The sequence below is a fragment of the Pelodiscus sinensis genome, chromosome 32, assembly GCF_049634645.1.
Source record: "Pelodiscus sinensis isolate JC-2024 chromosome 32, ASM4963464v1, whole genome shotgun sequence".
Lineage (NCBI taxonomy): Eukaryota > Metazoa > Chordata > Testudines > Trionychidae > Pelodiscus > Pelodiscus sinensis.
Window position 1 is genome coordinate 11,886,502 of NC_134742.1, and position 18,041 is coordinate 11,904,542.

At 51.8% G+C, this 18,041-nt stretch overlaps 1 protein-coding gene across 3 annotated transcripts in view; it reads left to right on the forward strand.

Moving 5' to 3' along the window:
- The first annotated feature begins 944 nt into the window (after nt 1–944).
- Nucleotides 945–18,041, forward strand: part of LOC102446706 (C-type lectin domain family 2 member B-like) — a 29,634-nt gene continuing 12,537 nt past the window's right edge. The window contains exons 1-4 of one of the 3 annotated variants that reach the window (XM_014577528.2): nt 945–1,178; nt 11,654–11,934; nt 16,165–16,257; nt 17,221–17,381. In XM_014577528.2, the coding sequence (XP_014433014.2) occupies nt 11,760–11,934; nt 16,165–16,257; nt 17,221–17,381 (429 nt within the window). In that variant the 5' untranslated portion in view covers nt 945–1,178; nt 11,654–11,759. Of the gene's footprint in view, nt 1,179–11,653; nt 11,935–16,134; nt 16,258–17,220; nt 17,382–18,041 lie in introns of all 3 variants that reach the window. The other 2 variants (XM_075913491.1, XM_075913492.1) reach the window with 2 other exon arrangements.

Consider the following 18,041-nt stretch of genomic DNA (forward strand, 5'->3'; position numbering starts at 1 on the left):
TGGGCACAGCCAGCTCCCTCCCCTCCGTCAGCCTCTGCTCCCTGGACTCGGCCAGATGTGGGTGCCTGTGTCCCAGGTGGGAAAGGAACTGAGTCTTGTGCAAAAAGGAGTTATTCCTTGTGGGGAGAGGAATAACTTTACCGGCAAACGCCCTCTTTTCTGCCAATTTACTTGCGCAAAAGCGTGCTTGAGGTGTGCACAAAGCCTCCAGTTTTTGCACAAAAACCTTATAGTGTAGAGTAGCCTATCTATTGAAAAAGCAAATTGTTTTTTTGATGCACTTTTTCAGTATGTATGCTCATTTTCAGAAGAAGTTTTTTTCAGCTCTCTTCCAGAAAAGCTTCTTCTGAAAGAAGCCTGCAGTCTAGATATAGCCTGAGGGCATGTCTAGACTATGTCCCCCCCCCCTGCCCCCCAAGATATGCAAATTCAATGCTAATTTGCATATATTCTGACGGCGCTTTTTTTTGAAAGTGAAAGTAGTTTAGTAGGAAGGAGTCTTTCAAAAAAGGATTTCTTTTTCTGAAAGAACGGGGTCTAAACCACCTTCACTTTCAAAAAAAAAAAGCGCTGTCCAAAAAGCTATGGAAGAAGTTGTGCAAATTAGCGCTGAATTTGCATATCTCCTCTCAGAAAAAAAATGGGTAGCCTAGACATGCCTGTGAAAACTAATGGTGCTCTCCAATAACTGTGGTGGTTAATCATAGATGTCCACAGGGCAGCTACATTTTACGACTGGATATTTAAGTCTAGTTCAGAGTCCGTACTTTTGCACTTTTGGTCAAGTAGTTTTCCAGGAGGATATTTTGACTTCTACTTTACTGGCATCCCACCCCCCCCCCCCCCAAAGTAGTAGGACTGTGATTCCAGGAAATGCAAATGGTCTGCCAGCACTTTAAAAACATGGAGATGGTCTATAAAGTGCTCCCAGACCATTTGTTGCTTTTTAAGTTTAACCCTGTACAGACTAACTCAGCTGCCCCCTGGAACTCCGCCTCTGGGGGACTTTCCCCGCCCCCGAGAGAGGTCTGGCAGCCCTGGGACCTGCAGTAAGCTGAGCGGCGAGTGACTCAGGGACCTGGGCTTTCCTGCAGCCCACTCCACCCCAGGAAGGGTTTTCGCAGCTGGCTCGCTGCAGCCAGAGGCACCGGGCGCTTGTCCCTGACTCGCGGCTTGGGGTGAGTGGCGCGGATGGCTCTTTCCCACGCGTGTCTCCTTGCAGGGGGAACTTTCCCCGCGCGGGCTGAGCGCTGATCGCCCCCTACTCCGGGATTTTTTTTTTGGGGGGGGGGGCAGGTAGGCTCCGGGACTGGGCAGACCGGGGGGTGCTGAGCGCGTCGGGGTGGGAGGTTGGACCGCGGGACCGGGGTGGCTACTTGCTGTGTACAGCGCCCTGCACCTGGGGGGGGGGGCAGCGCCCGTCCCTGATTCCGCCCGAGGCCGCTGGGGGGGGGGGGGGGTTGCATGCCCGCTGAGAGGGGGGAATTGTCCGGGGGGGGGATTTAAAAGTTTAAAATTGTCCGGGGGCGGGGAGCAGCAATCGAGGCACCTTTGTTGAGCTGGGGGGGGGGGGGGTAGAGAGGAGGAAAAAGACTGGGCTGCGCATAGAACCGGTGCGGGGGGGGGCAGAGTTGAGCTGGGGGGGTAGAGAGGAGGAAAAAGACTGGTCTGCGCATAGAACCGGTGCGGGGGGGGGGGCAGAGTTGAGCTGGGGGGGTAGAGAGGAGGAAAAAGACTGGTCTGCGCATAGAACCGGTGCGGGGGGGGGGCAGAGTTGAGCTGGGGGGGTAGAGAGGAGGAAAAAGACTGGGCTGCGCATAGAACCGGTGCGGGGGGGGGCAGAGTTGAGCTGGGGGGGGTAGAGAGGAGGAAAAAGACTGGTCTGCGCACAGAACCGGTGCGGGGGGGGGGCAGAGTTGAGCTGGGGGGGGTAGAGAGGAGGAAAAAGACTGGTCTGCGCACAGAACCGGTGCGGGGGGGGGGCAGAGTTGAGCTGGGGGGGGTAGAGAGGAGGAAAAAGACTGGTCTGCGCACAGAACCGGTGCGGGGGGGGGCAGAGTTGAGCTGGGGGGGTAGAGAGGAGGAAAAAGACTGGTCTGCGCATAGAACCGGTGTGGGGGGGGCAGAGTTGAGCTGGGGGGGGTAGAGAGGAGGAAAAAGACTGGTCTGCGCACAGAACCGGTGCGGGGGGGGGCAGAGTTGAGCTGGGGGGGTAGAGAGGAGGAAAAAGACTGGTCTGCGCACAGAACCGGTGTGGGGGGGGCAGAGTTGAGCTGGGGGGGGTAGAGAGGAGGAAAAAGACTGGTCTGCGCACAGAACCGGTGCGGGGGGGGGCAGAGTTGAGCTGGGGGGGGCAGAGAGGAGGAAAAAGACTGGTCTGCGCATAGAACCGGTGCGGGGGGGGGGGCAGAGTTGAGCTGGGGGGGGTAGAGAAGAGGAAAAAGACTGGTCTGCGCACAGAACCGGTGCGGGGGGGGGCAGAGTTGAGCTGGGGGGGTAGAGAGGAGGAAAAAGACTGGTCTGCGCACAGAACCGGTGCGGGGGGGGGCAGAGTTGAGCTGGGGGGGGCAGAGAGGAGGAAAAAGACTGGTCTGCGCATAGAACCGGTGCGGGGGGGGGCAGAGTTGAGCTGGGGGGGGTAGAGAGGAGGAAAAAGACTGGTCTGCGCATAGAACCGGTGCGGGGGGGGGCAGAGTTGAGCTGGGGGGAGTAGAGAGGAGGAAAAAGACTGGTCTGCGCATAGAACCGGTACGGGGGGGGGGGGCAGAGTTGAGCTGGGGGGGCAGAGAGGAGGAAAAAGACTGGTCTGCGCATAGAACCGGTGCGGGGGGGGGGCAGAGTTGAGCTGTGGGGGGGTAGAGAGGAGGAAAAAGACTGGTCTGCGCATAGAACCGGTGCGGGGGGGGGGGGCAGAGTTGAGCTGGGGGGGTAGAGAGGAGGAAAAAGACTGGTCTGCGCACAGAACCGGTGTGGGGGGGGCAGAGTTGAGCTGGGGGGGGTAGAGAGGAGGAAAAAGACTGGTCTGCGCACAGAACCGGTACGGGGGGGGGCAGAGTTGAGCTGGGGGGGGTAGAGAGGAGGAAAAACACTGGTCTGCGCACAGAACCGGTGCGGGGGGGGGGGCAGAGTTGAGCTGGGGGGGCAGAGAGGAGGAAAAAGACTGGTCTGCGCACAGAACCGGTGCGGGGGCGGGGCAGAGTTGAGCTGGGGGGGCAGAGGGCAGAGGGAAAGGAGTTGGGTTGGCAAGAAACTGTTTTTTCTTTGTGATCCTGTCTAATATCTGTTTTGTGGGCATTGATCCTTTGGCGAAGTGTCTGAGACGTTTGTCCAATGTACATAGCAGACGGACACTGTCGGCACATGATGGCATAGATTATATTTCTGGATGCGCAGGAATATGTGTTCTTGATCTTATAACTCACTTGGTTAGGTCCAATAATGGTATCAGCAGAGTGACTATGTGGACAAAGCTGGCAACGGGGTTTGTTGCAAGGGTAGGTACCAGGGTTGGTGTTAGTGTGGTATGTCCTGTGGTTGTTGGTAAGAATCATCTTGAGGTTAGGCGGTCGTCTTGTGCTTCAGTGAGAAATGACTCATGTGTTACTTGGGACTTAAGTTTTGGGCTATTTGTGGGACATTTTCTGCAATAAACCAGCCCCGAGGAAGGGCTGTTATAGAGGAAGCCAGTCTAAGAATCCATGCCAAGCGGTCTCGGCTTGACAAAGGCCTGGCTGGGTTGATTTAGTTGGGATTGGTCCTGCCTTCGGCAGGGGTCTGGACTTGACGACCGTCTGAGGTCTCTTCCAGCTCTATGATTCTATGGTCAGACCATAGCTTGCCACCAGAGAGCACTCCAGTGCGGGGGCTTCCCTTTGTACAGTCTCTTGCACCCTGCAGCCTGTCAAACACATAATTAAAATGCTGCTGTGCTACCCAGTAGGGATAGAAAGCTGGATGAAAAATCAATGCTCTGTCCGCAACTTCCTCTTTAGATGTGTTTCTATTCTGACTTCCTCCTGTGACAGAAAACTGAACATGCGGGAAAAACCATCTTGGAGCAATTCTTGGTCAAAACCAGTATTAAAATAGAGTTGCAGTTGAGAGCACAAATGCGTGGGTGAGGATATACACTACAACCCTCCAAAGGGACTCACACATCTAGGGTGCATCTAGACTGGCAAGATTTTGCCCAAAAGCAGCCGCTTTTGCGCAAAAACTTTCCAGCTGTCTACACTGGCCGCGAGAATATGTGCAAGAACATTGACTTTGTAATGTACAAAATCAGTGCTTCTTGCACAAATACTTTCACGCTCCCGCTCAGGCATAAGCCCTCTTGCGCAAGTATTCTCGCACAAGAGGGCCAGTGTAGACAGCCACGTTAATTTCTTGCGCAAGAAAGCCTGATGGCTAAAATGGCCATTGGAGCTTTCTTGTGCAAGAGAGCGTCTACACTGGGCACAGATGCTTTTGCGCAAAGGCACATGCCAGTATAGACGCTCTCTTGTGCAAATACTTTTAACAGAAAAACTTTTCTGTTAAAAGTATTTGCGTAAAATCATGCCAGTCAAGACACAACCCTAAGGGATTCACCATTCTGGTGACCATTAAAAGCAATGCAAACGTTTTAAAGTTTGGGTGCCCAAACTCTGCCTTCTCTGATTTCTTTATATTTCCCATGTAATCCTATCGCTGCAATCTTGTATATTCAATAGTAGCCTAAACACATAGGCTACGTCTAAACTGGCATGATTTTCCGGAAATGCTTAAAACGGAACAGTTTTCCGTTATAAGTATTTCCGGAAAAAGCGCGTCTACATCGGCAGGATGTTTGTCCGTGCCAATGTAGACGCGCTTTTCCGCAAAAAAGCCCCGATCGTCATTTTCGCAATCGGGACTTTTTTGCGGAAAACACTACTGTGCTGACTACACTGGCCCTTTTCCGGAACAGTTTTCCGGAAAAAGGAATTTTGCCCGAACGGGAGCAGCATAGTATTTCCGGAAAAGTGGCTGCTTTCTTACAGCAGATCATCAGTGCTTTTCCGGAAATTCAAGGGGCCAGTGTAGACAGCTGGCAAGTTATTCCGGAAAAGTGGCTGATTTTCCAGAATAAGTGGTCAGTGTAGACACAGCCATAGGCTGCGTCTAGACTGGCATGATTTTGCGGAAATACATTTAACGGAAACGTTTTTCCGTTAAAAGTATTTCTGCAAAAGCGCATCTAGATTGGCACAAATGCTTTTGTGTAAAAAGTGCTTTTGCACAAAAGCATCCGTGGCCAGTCTAGATGCGATTTTGCGCAAGAAAGCCCCCATCGCCATTTTAGCCATCGTGGCTTTTTTGCGTAAAACAATTCTTCTCTGTCTACACTGACCCTCTTGAGCAAGTATTCTTGCACAAGAGAGCTTTTTCCCACGCGGGAGCATGAAAGTATTTGCGCAGGAAGCACTGATTTTGTACATTACAAAGTCAGTGCTCTTGCGCAAATTCAAGCGGCCAGTGTAGACAGCTGGCAAGTTTTTGTGCAAAAGCAGACAGTGTGTACTTTTCCTTTTTGCACAAAACTCCCTTTTTGCACAAGATCCTTATGCCTCGGACTGATATGGTGTGATAGAGGTCTATACAATCATGACTGGTGTAAAAAAAGTGAATAAGGAAAAGTCATTTAGTTGTTCCCACAATATAAGAACTAGGAGTCACCAAATGAAATAAATAGGCAGCAGGTTTAACACAAACAAAAGGAGGTTTTTCTTCATGCAGCAGACAACCTGTGGAACTCCTTGCCAGAAGATGTGATGAAGGGCAGGACTTTAACAGGGTTCAAAAAAGAGCTAGACAGATTCATGGAGGTTAGGTCCATCAGTGGCTATTAGCCAGGGTGGGTAGGAACGGTGTCCCTAGCCTCCATCTGGAAACGGGTGACAGGAGAGGGAACATATGACGATTCCCTGTTGTGTTCCCTCCCTCTGGGGCATCTGTATTGGCCACTGTCGGCAGACTGGACACTGGGCTAGATGGACCTTTGGTCTGACCCAGCTGTTCTCATGGTCTCCTGCAGAATGGAGACAGATACAACAGCTTGTTACAGAAAACATCAGGCAGAGCTGCCCTCTTCCAAAATGGTGTCATCTCCTGTTGTCCTCAGTGGGATAGGAGCCAATACAGCTCCTCGCTCCATGGTCGTTTTGAGAATTGCATCTCTCTGTTTCCTCAAAGTGTGGGGATCCACCAGCGTTCCCGAGGGACACAGTGACTTCGAGAACAATGTGATATTGGAGGCTACTTTGAAAAGGGGACAATTATTCCTGACATAGTCTGTTATGAAAAATAACCAATGTCTTGGCAGATGGCACCCAGTGAGTCAAATCTACTCAATATTGACCGGCCACAAGAGAGGGGGTTTAAGGTTTGAAAATTAGAGGGCAACATTTTTGGAAGCCAAAGTGACTAGAGCCCTTTTTGGTAAAGAAGTGTGAATGATAAGAGTTTATAGGGATGAAGGGGAAAAAATACACTGTATGGAATTCCCATGTGAAAAATGAATAAAAAAATTCACGAGACCAATTTTAAGTCCTTTTTAAAAGAAATCAAGAATAAATATTAACTTCATAAAAATAACACTTTTTTTTGGAAAAATACAATCATTTAAATCATGCCCTTTTTCCTTTTATTTAAAAAAAATATTTAATAGAGTTATGCACCTGAGCAACGCTGGGTCCATCTTTTAGCATAGTATACAGGCAGTCCCTGGGTTACGTACAAGATAGGGACTGTAGGTTTGTTCTTAAGTTGAATTTGTATGTAAATCGGAACTGGTACATATTGTAGGGGAAACTCTAGCCAAACATTTCTCCAGAGCTCAGTTTTATTCTCCCACACCTCACTTCCCTCAGTCCTTTATTCTCAAGCTGAGGTGTCTGCTGAGAAAAGCCGCTCCGCGTCTCCCTTGTCTGCTGGGGGGGGCCTCTAGCTTCGTGTCTCCCTGGTCTGCTGGGGGGGGGGGGGCGCTAGCTTCGCGTCTCCCTGGTCTGCTGGGGGGAAGCAGCTAGTGCGGGGTTGCCTCACCCCATTTGTAAGTAGGGATCCGATGTAAGTCAGATCCATGTAACCCGGGACTGCCTGTAATTTCTTAATCCCACAGGCTGGGAACCACTGATATAATCTGTCCTCCTGGCTAGCACAAAAACCCACCACATTTACTTGCAAGTCAGCATGTTTTAATGATTTCTAATCAGCACGGTTTAGGAAAATAAAGTACAAATTCAAAACAGGATTCAAATAAATGGTTAGATTAAGGGTTTGTGGTTGGTGGTTTTTAAAGTGCTTTGATTTAAATCAGTCCACTCTGCTCTGAAAAGTCATTCTTTGAGATCCTAGATTAGACTGAAGGGTGTTCTCTGAAAACCAGTTTCATTGTTTGCTTGTGATCACTGATTAACAGCCATTTAATGATAGAACGGCGACACAACATCTATTAGGAAAGGGATGGAGAACAAGGCAGAAAATATCATCATGTCTCTACATATCAATAAGGGCATGTTATTTACTCCTCCATGTAACAAGAACTAGGCACCATCAAATGAAATGAATAGGCAGCAGGCTTAAAACAAACACACAGTCAATCTGTGGAACTCCTTGCCAAAGGATGTTGTGAAGACCAGGACTGTAACAGGATTCCAAAAAGAACTAGGTAAGTTCATGGAGGATAGCTTCCTCAAACGGCTGTTCAGCAGGGTGGGCAGGGAAGTAGCTCCATTTTCTGAGTACCTGTGGCCTATGTTTGTAGGGTTGCCAGATACTTTCACAAAAAATACCAAACATGGCGGGGAAAAAAATTGGTTGAGCAAAAAAAAAAAAAAAAAGCCATACAACAACAACAACAAAAAGAGTCACTGCACCTTTAAATCCCCACGCCCCCCCACCCCCTCCAGATATGGCAGAGAAAGAATGTCCCAAGCAGCCTTCTGTCTGCGAAAAACAGAAAATGTCCAGTATTTTCTCCTTTTTTTTGGTTTTAAACCAGGTAGATGCCTGGCAACCCTATCTGTTTGCCAGAATCCGGGAGTAGGACAGAGGATGGATCATCTGATTCCCTGTTCTGTTTGCTCTTTCCGAAACAGAAAGTACCCTGCACATAGGGTCCCATTACTGTTCCTTTTCAGCTGGTTTGTTTGACCAGAACAAGGCATTTAGGGTCATTGGTTATTTTTCATAACAGACTTTGTCAGGAAGAATGGTTCCTTTCTCAAATTGGCCTCTGTTATCTTAGGGTGTGTCTAAACGACACGGCTTCATCGATGAAGCCATGTAGATTAGGCTGATCGGCAAAGGGAAATGAAGCCGTGATTTAAATAATCGCGGCTTCATTTAAATTTAAATGGCTGCCGCGCTGAGCCGACAAACAGCCCTTTATCGACCTCCCCGGTAAACCTCATCCTACAAGGCATAACGGGGAGGTCGATAAAGGGCTTTCATGTCGGCGCGGGAGCGTCCAGACTAGCGCGCTGAGCCGCGATTATTTAAATGAAGCCGCGATTATTTAAATCGCGGCTTCAATTCCCTTTGCCGATCAACCTAATCTATATGGCTCCATCGATGGAGCCATACAGTTTAGACACACCCTTAGGCCGTGTCCAGACTCAGGGGTTTTTTCGGGAAAAGTAGCCTTTTCCCGAAAAAACTTCCCCTGCGTCCAGACTCAAGCCGCGTTCTTTCGAAATTATTTCGAAAGAACGCGGCTTTTCTTTCGATGGCGGTAAACCTCAATTTACGAGGAAGAACGCCTTCTTTCGAAAGTTCCTCTTTCGAAAGAAGGCGTTCTTCAATGTAAAGAGGCTGTCTTCGAAAGAGAGCATCCAGACTCGCTGGGTGCTCTCTTTCGAAAAAGCGGATTTCTCTTTCGAAAGATCCGCCTGCAGTCTAGACATAGCCTTAGAGTCCTCAAAGCCACTGTGTCCCTCTGGGAACCTGGTGGGTCCCTGTACTTCGCTGTTGCAAAAAAAACAAACATGATTCTGGGATGCATTAACGGGTGTTGTGAGCAAGACACGAGAAGTCTTTCTTCCGCTTTACTCTGTGCTGATTAGGCCTCAGCTGGAATATTGTGTCCAGTTCTGGGCACCACATTTCAAGAAAGATGTGGAGAAATTGGAGAAGGTCCAGAAAAGAGCGACAAGAATGATGAAAGGTCTAGAGAACATGAGCTATGAAGGAAGGCTGAAAGAATTGGGCTTGTTTAGTTTGGAAAGGAGAAGACTGAGAGGGGACATGACCGTGGTTTTCAGGTATCTAAAAGGGTATCACAAGGAGGAGTGAGAAAAATTGTTCGTCTTTGCCTCTGAGGATAGAACAAGAAGCAATGGGCTTAAACTGCAGCAAGGGAGGTTTAGGTTGGACATTAGGAAAAAGTTCTTAACTGTCAGGGTGGTTAAACACTGGAATAAATTGCCTAGGGAGCTTGTGGAATCTCCATCTCTGGAGATATTTAAGAGCAGGTTAGATAAATGTCTATCAGGGATGGTCTAGACAGTATTTGGTCCTGCCATGAGGGCAGGGGACTGGACTCGATGACCTCTCGAGGTTCCTTCCAGTCCTAATATTCTATGATAGTGACATGTCAGGATTGGCTTCACCACACACGGACACACCAACAAAAATCTCTGTTCAAATGTACAGCCTGGCAAAGGCAGAATAAGACGTCTGAGAACTTCTCAAGAGTTGATTTTATGTCTTTGGACGGGTGGCGCAGATTGTTAAAACATTTCTAAAGCTTGAACTTGGAATAGTCTCACGAACAGTCATGAAACAGTGTCTGAAGCCACCACGCCCCCTCCCCCGGGTTGCCCCACAACTGTGGAAATTGAAATAGCTGCCACACAGATAAAAGAGCTGTAACACAACACCAGGCATAGACACTGATGAAAACGATAAAAGCTGGAGCCTGCCAGGAGGTGTGTTGTTGGAACCTTGTTCTAACATGTGAAACAATTCTGGCTGATTGATTTAAAATGTCTTTACTACATGTTTAAGGCGCCGAAACGATCTGGAATGACTGCTTTGTGAAGGCATGAGAGTACGTTTAAAATATAAAATCAGCTTAGAAATACTGACTACGAAAATGGAAACCAGACGGAGCTGTGTCCGGTTTTGCATCCTATGGAATGTTGCATTCAGCAGGACAGCTGATTTGCCTGCCTCACAAAGCTTTTGCAAATAAATCTCTGGCCAACTTCAGGGTGTACCAGAAATCCCTGTGACTGACATTTGGAAATAAAAAAAGTAGGGACCTTCTGCACGTCTTGTCTTCACAATCCACCATGCACGGGGAAGCATGCTCCAATTTCTTTAGGAAGAAATTTTAGAGTGTGGGTGTTATTTTTAAATTCCACTAGGGGGCTGCACTTACCTCCCCCCGCCCCCTCGTCATAGGGGGTAGGGAACCCTGGCTCCCCCTGGCCAACAGGGAGGGCTGGGCTGCAGCCATGTCGGCCTGGGGCCCTTCTCCCTCCCCACATCTGCCAGCCCTGGCCCTTTCTCTCTCTCCCACCATGGTCTAACCATAATCCCAGCAGCCGGTCCGGTCCACGGCACATGTCTGGCTGGCTCAAACCCCGGTGGTTCTGCCTCTCTCCCCCACCACAAGGGAGTATCAGAGGCCACCACAGCACTGACTCTTCCCCCTGACTCTGGGGAGGGACCAGCCCCGAGACCGCCCACCTCTCTCCCTCGCTGCCCCCTGATCCCCCAGGGACTCCTTGCCTCCCCCCTGTCACTGAGGGGGGTCAGGTCCAGCTTTCCCCCTGTGTGCTGGGAGGCGCTGGGCCTAGGCCATGTTGACTCTCCTTGCGCCTGCCAAAGAGCTGGGCTGGTCCATGGCTAGTTGACCCCCCATGAGGGGGAAAGGCCTCTGAGGTCCCCCTCCCCCCATAATGGAAAAAGGCCTCTGGGGCACCCTGGCTCCCCCATGCTCATCCCTCTGGCTGATGGGGCGGGGGGAGAGGACTCTGAGTATGTCTAGACTACAGGGTTTCGTCGACCGATACTGTCGACAAAGAGCGTCTAGACGACATCCAGTTCTGTCGACAAAGCAAGCCGCTTTGTCGACATAACAGTGTGGACGCAAAGGACAGTGTAGATGCAATAATGCCTTCTGTCGACAGAACTCTGTCAATAAAAGGCGTTATTCCTCGTAGAATGAGGTTTACATACGTCGACAACACTGCTGAGTTTTGTCGACGTTATGTCGACATAACTCAAAGGCAGTGTGGACGCAGGTATAGTTTTGTCGACAAAAGTCCACTTTTGTCGACAAAACCCTGTAGTCTAGACACACCCTCTGGGCCCACAGTCCTCCCCAGCATCAGGGAAGGAAAGGGGGGATGGGCTGTGGGACGTAGAGTGGCACGATGTCGCTCTGTCATCCCGCAGGAAATTTTTTTTTATTTTGTAGGTAGAGTAAGAGATTTGCTACCTTTGGGGTTTGGCTGGAAGGGTGAGCAGAGCGGGGGAGGGATAATGGGGAGGAGGCGGGGCCTGGAGAGCTGGGGGTGAGGCCTTAGGAGCAGGGGCGGGGCCACAGATTGGGTACCTCACCTCCCCAAGCAGCAGCTTCCCCCAAAGATATGAACTGACCGAAGCATGACCCCTTGGCTTTCAGCTCCTGCAGAAGCCGCAGAGGGAGAAAAATCGGGGTGCGGCCGCCTTCCCGTCCGGAGGAAGCGACGCTCGCTCCAGCCGCGGGGAAGTGGCGCGTTGGCGGAGAGATGGAGGGAACAGCGGACGCTCTTGAGCAGGTTCCACAAGGCGAGGGGCAACCCACCTGTAATGGGGGGCCGGAGACAGGCGGAGAGACGGAATCTGGCGAGACTCCTCAAGGAGAGCAGCGGTCCCTGATGGTCTCCTGTGGCAACGGAGATGCAAGGAGAGAGCAAAATCCAGGTAATCCCAACTTCCTGGTCAGCGGGGAGACGCACGCCGGCCTTTGCAATATCTGCTTCCACTGTGGGTTTGTCGCCTTGCATTTGTCCAGGTATCAAAGCTGCGATTGCCCCAATCAGCGCCTGTCCGCGGTTACCCGACCTGTGCCTGTAACAGAACCATCTTTGACTTGTGGGGGGAGTGATGGATAGGAGGAAGGCTGGCCAGCACCCAGTGACTAAAGAGTTGCACTCAGGCTGTCTACACTGCAGCCTTTGTCGTCTGGAGACAATGCAAATGAAGCGCTCATTAGCATTTCTCATGCTCTCATTTGCATAGTCTCTTCTGATTTGTTTTGCGGAAGAGGATTTAGCACAAAAAAAACCCCTCAGTGTAGACGGGGCAAAAAACCCTTTTATGCAAGATCCTGTCTACCTGGTTTTTTGAGGAATAAGGGTTCTTGTGCAAAAAGGGTTTTGGGGTTTTTTTTTGCACAAAATGGGCTTGTATACTCTGGCTGTGTCTACACTGGGCCACTTATTCTGGAAAATCAGCCACTTTTCCGGAATAAGCTGCGAGCTGTCTACACTGGCCCTTGAATTTCCGGAAAAGCAACGACGCTCTACTGTACAAAATCAGCCGCTATTCCGGAAAAACTATTCTGCTCCCGCTCGGGCATAACTCCTTATTCCGGAACACTGTTCTGGAAAAGGGCCAGTGTAGACAGCCCAGTAGTCTTTTCCGGAAAAAAGCCCTGATCGCAAAAATGGCGATCGGGGCTCTTTTCCGGAAAAGCGCGTCTACATTGGCCACAGACGCTCTTCCGGAAAAAGGGCTTTTCTGGAAAAGCAGTCTGCCAATGTAGATGCTCCTTTTCCGGAAAAACTGAAAACGGAATAGTATTCCATTTTGAGCATTTCCGGAAATTCATGCCAGTGTAGACACAGCCTCTGCGTTATTTGCGCAAAAGCCTCTTCCGCAAAACGGATTGGAAGAGACTATGCAAATGAGAGCTCGAGAAATGCTAATGAGTGCTTCATTTGCATTGCCTCTGTTGACAAAAGCTACAGTGTAGACGTGGTGTCAGGTAGCTAGCGGGGGTGTTGGCAGGAAGCAAGGAGAACCAATGGGAAAGATTGTTGAAATTTGAATGGTATGTATATACCTGCTGCCATTTCTCTTCGTGAGACTCCTGTTGGAATACAGGCAGTCCCCGAGTTACGTGGATCCGACTTATGTCGGATCCGCAGTTACGAACGGGGATTTTCTCACCTGGGAGGACAGGAGCTGCGGGACGCCTGGTCCCGCCGCCCGCCTCCTCCCGGGCAAGAAAAGCTGCTACCCATCTCCCTGGTCTGCTGGGGGAGCCAGCAGACCAGGGAGATGCTGAGCAAAGCCGCGGAGGACCCAGCCGGACCCGCGGCGCTTCCAGATCAGCTGGAAGCGCTGCGTGTCCGGCCGGGTCCTCCGCGGCTTTCCAGCTGATCTTGCGCAAAAGCATTTGCTGCGGCACCTTCCCAGCTTCCGGCTGCAGAGAAGGGGAGCGGCAGATCCATTCCCATCCCGGCTCCCCCGATGGCAGGGAGCTGGTCAACCTTATGATGCTCCATGAGAGTCTAGGCTGAAAGCGGGGGAGAGTGGGGTTAACTGGCCCCGTTTATCCTCTACCAGGAGCCAAGACCTGTGGAACTGGATGGGATTTAAAAGCTTCAGGGGGTAGCCGAGTTAGTCTGTACAGGATTGTCATGATGATGAGGGTTAGCCAGCAGCCTGAGGATTAAGGGGTTAACTACACCTAGCCAGGTGGAGTGACCAATAGGAATGTAGGTGGGACTTTCAAACTGGGACAAAGGAATTTGGGTTTTTTCCTTTCTCTCTTTTGTCTCTCTGGGGGTATGTCTACACTACAAAGTTAATTCGAACTAACGGATGTTAGTTCGAATTAACTTTGATAGGCGCTACACTTAGCGGAGCACTTAGTTCGAACTAGGTAAACCTCATTGTACGAGGACTAAGCCTAGTTCAAACTTACTAGTTCGAATTAAGGGGTGTGTAGCCCCTTAATTCGAACTAGAGGGAGGCTAGCCCTCCCCAGCTTTCTCTGGTGGCCACTCTGGCCAACACCAGGGAAACTCGTCTGCCCCCCTCCCGGCCCCGGAGCCCTTAAAGGGGCACGGGCTGGCTATGGTGCCCGTGCCAGGTGCAAGCCTGCCAGCACCCAGCCAGCAGACCCTGCACCTGGCACGGCTCGAGCCACCTACCCAACGCCCCCCAGCCCTCCCCCTCTTCCTGGGACCAGGCTGGCGGCTCCCGGGAGCTTGCCCAGGACCGCAAGAGGCGGGCACCCGCCTGATCTAGTGTGGACATCGTGGACCTCGTCCACGACCTCCGCACTAGGCACAGGAAAGTGGCCGTCTATGGCAGGGGAGCTGCCAGCCTGGCCACCCAAGAGCAGGTTTTTATGAAAATCAAGGGGGTCCACTGAGACCCCCGACCCTGAGCCCTGAGCTTACAATGGCCATACTGGGTCAGACCAAAGGTCCATCTAGTCCAGTAGCCTGTCTGCTGACAGCGGCCAACCCTAGGGACCCTGGAGGGGATGAACCGAAGACAGTGACCAAGCCATTTCTCTCATGCCATCCCTCTCCAGCCTTCAACAAACTTTGGGCAGGGACACCACTCCTACCCCCTGGCTAATACCACTCCATGGACCCAACCTCCATCACTTTATCTCACTTCTCTTTAAACTCTGTTCTAGTTCTAGCCTTCACAGCCTCCTGCAGCAAGGAGTTCCACAGGTTGACTCTTTGCTTTGTGAAGAACAACTTTCTGTTACTAGTTTGAAGCCTTCTACCCATCTAGCCTTCAAAGTAGGAATAAGATCCTCAGGAAAAGGGCTTTTTTTTCCGGAGGATCGGGGCCAGTGTAGACGCTCTTTTCCGGCTTTTCTAAAAGCCGGAAAAAAGCGGCGGACATTTTTATTTAAATGCCGCGGGGGATATTTAAATCCCCCGCGGATTTCCCTATTACGACCTCTGAAATTAACATGCCCCTTCCGGAAAAGGGGCCAATGTAGACGTAGCCTGGGTGTGTTCTCTACAGCTACAGAGAGGGACAAGCATGTCTCTCTCTCTCCAAGACACCATTCTTCATTTTCTGTGAGTAGGGTAAAGTCTACGTAGTTTCGTTAGGTTTTATTGTGTTATGGATTGGGTATGGGATCTGAGATCTGGCACTGCTTAAAAGATGTTTTGGCTTTTCTTTGTAACTAAGTTCTAGTTCCATGGAGTTTCTCCATGAGTATATTTTGTTACCTTCCCATCTAGTCATTATGCTTGCAACAGGAATATTGTTGTAATAATAAAAGTTCTTTCTTTTCTTTTTATTAACCTGGCAGTGGTTAATTGTGTGCCCTGATTTTTATTTTAGGGGTGAGATTTCCCAAATGATCTTTCTCCTGATTTCTTTATCAACATTTGGGTGGTGGCAGCGGAAGTTTTATTCCCAAGATCTAGGTTTTTTAAGATTTTGGGGGAAGTTTTATACCAAAGCCTGGTAGATAAGGCTTGGGGGTACACTTGCTGGCCCCCACTTCTGCATTAATCATGCCAGAGTGGGGAAGGAGCCATGACATGGATAAACTTAAAAAAACAAAAGCAAACGGTCTGGTAGCACTTTAAAGACTAACCATGCATAGAGATGGGGTCGCTTTTGTGGGCGCTTCTCCATCTGAAGAAGTGGGATTTAAAGCGCTTTAAATTTAAAGTAGTCTTTAAAGCGCTACCAGACCGTTTGCTGTGTTGTTAAAATTCATCTTGATGGGAGTTGTTAGGACTCTGGACGGTTTCTAGCCAATAACGACGCCCGCGTGCTAGGGATGTAAAATCCTGTTTAACTGGTCAACCAGCTAGAAAGCATTATATTTAACGAGTTAACTGACTAATGGGGGGACAAGCGGGGGGCTGCTTCTGTCCAGTGGGACTGGTGCGCTCCCCCCCGTCTACTGAGGCTGGACGGGAGCGACCTCTGGCTGCAGGGCCCACAAAGGACAGGGGCTGTCCCGAACAATTGGAGCAGCTCCCTACCCTCGGCAGGCCTGGGTGGGCCTTTCTGATCCCTAACGAGTGGGGGTAGGTGCATTCCGGCGCTATATATAAATCCCTGGTCTGTGTCTGCTCTGGGCACTAACGCGCTTTCTCTGCTCCCTCTGCTGTGGAGCAGCCCTGCGGGCATCTGTACCGTCTCTTTCAGGTCGTCGGTCTCCCTTCAGAACCGCATCAGGCACATGTGGCCTGTACGTTCTCCTCAGCAGCCTCGTCATAGCTTTGACAATAGCTCTGGCAGGTAAGTTCCCCACCTGCCCTCCTCTGTGCTCTCCCCTCCGTGGTGTGTTCTCCCCTCCCGGCCTCGCACCTCAGCAGCGGGTCGAGGAAGGATCCCCAGGAAATGTGGTTCCCAGCGACCATCGCTCCTCTATGCAGCTCAGACTCCCTCCCCTAGATCAGTGGGCTGACCTGAATTCCCACTCCCAGCTCTCGGGCTCCCTCCCCAGCGTTGCTCGGCGCGACACCGGCCTTTCCCGCACCCCCCCCGTCACGGGGACGGCTCCCAGGTCCAGGCTGGCAGGCTCTGCAGCTTCTTTGAGCAGGCTGGGGTAGCCCGTGGCGGGGACGGGGGCTCTCTTAGAGCGGCACAGCCGGGCGTTACGCCTGTCCGACCAGTTGAAACTGAGAAGCCCCCCTCCGGCTAGGATCCGCTCCCGCTGTCCAGGCTGCTCGGTGTGAGCCGTGAGGTCCATTTGCCCCACGCACACCTTTGTTTCAGTCATGCTCCCACCCTGCCCCCCGCAAGGGCCTGGCCCCCCAACTCGATCGGAGGAGGCAGCCTGGCCGCTAGGCCTTCTGGGTTCTGATTGCAACTCGGCGGCTGACTCCCCATCATCTCAGGCCAGGCCCTTCCCTTCTGTATGGCCGGCTCTCCCCACCCCCTCCCAGCAGAAAGTGAGAGGATGGTTCTGCCCCAAGGTGACTTCTCTCCGCCCCAAAGGGGGGCAGGACTGTCCCCTCCTTACTGAGGGGCTGGGTTTGCAGAACGGGGGGATGAGACCCCAGGAATCCTGCCTCCTGGTCCGTATGGAGGATCAGAGGGGGTGGGGTCTCTCTTGGGCCCGGAGTCGCTGGCTCCGATGTGGGGGGTCCTGGCTTTCTGCCCTGACTTGGGGTAGGGATGTAGGATTCTTTGCCTGAGGGGCTGTTCCCCTGGGAGGGCAGGGAACAGGGACCGTCTCACCCTCTCTTTCGTTCCCAGTGGTTGCATTGAGGGCTCCTGTAACCTGCTCCGGGGTCTGGGTCAGCTTCCAGGGGAAATGCTTCTATTTCTCCGAGGCCGAAGGGAACTGGACCTACAGCCGGAACAACTGCTCTGCCCGGGGGGCCTCCCTGGCTGCGATCGACACCCCGCAGGAAATGGTGAGTCCCCGGAGCAGTGACAGGTCGGCAGGCTGAGGCTGCAGCGGTGTCAGGGCTCAGACCAAGGGGCGGGGTGGGAGCTGGAGCAATGGGGGCCGGGCTGCATCCCAGCCCTGTGTTGACCTAAGGGCCCCTCTCCCGGGCAGACCCCCATCCCCGTGGGCACAGCCGGCTCCCTCCCCGGGGCAGGCTGTCTGTCCGTCAGCCTCCGCTCTCTGCACTTGGCTCTTCTCCCCTCTCGGACACAAAACCCATGAATCCTCAGGGCTGTGTTTCCAGCCACGTCTGTGCGGAAGGCGTCCGGCTTCCAAACTCACAGCAGCAACCCATGAGATTCTGCCCATCCCGGTCAACCCTTTGCTGTCTCCACCAACTCCCCAGCTCCCCAGGCACTGAGATCTCCACCCCCCACCCCCACCCAGCCATGGCTACCAAAGCCCCTTCACCTGCACTCTCCCCGGCCCCCCATCTGCTGGCATCTCCCCATCCACCCTCTCTGGCCTGAGCTCTCACTTCTCCCTGTCCAGCAGATTCCCTGAGTCCAGCTCGACTGCTTTCCCCTGGGCCTCACCTTAGTCCCTGTGTCCTGGGGCTCTTAGACAGGGACACGTTGGATACGTCTCAGGCCTGTCTCATGGGACTCAGGATGAGGGAGTCAAG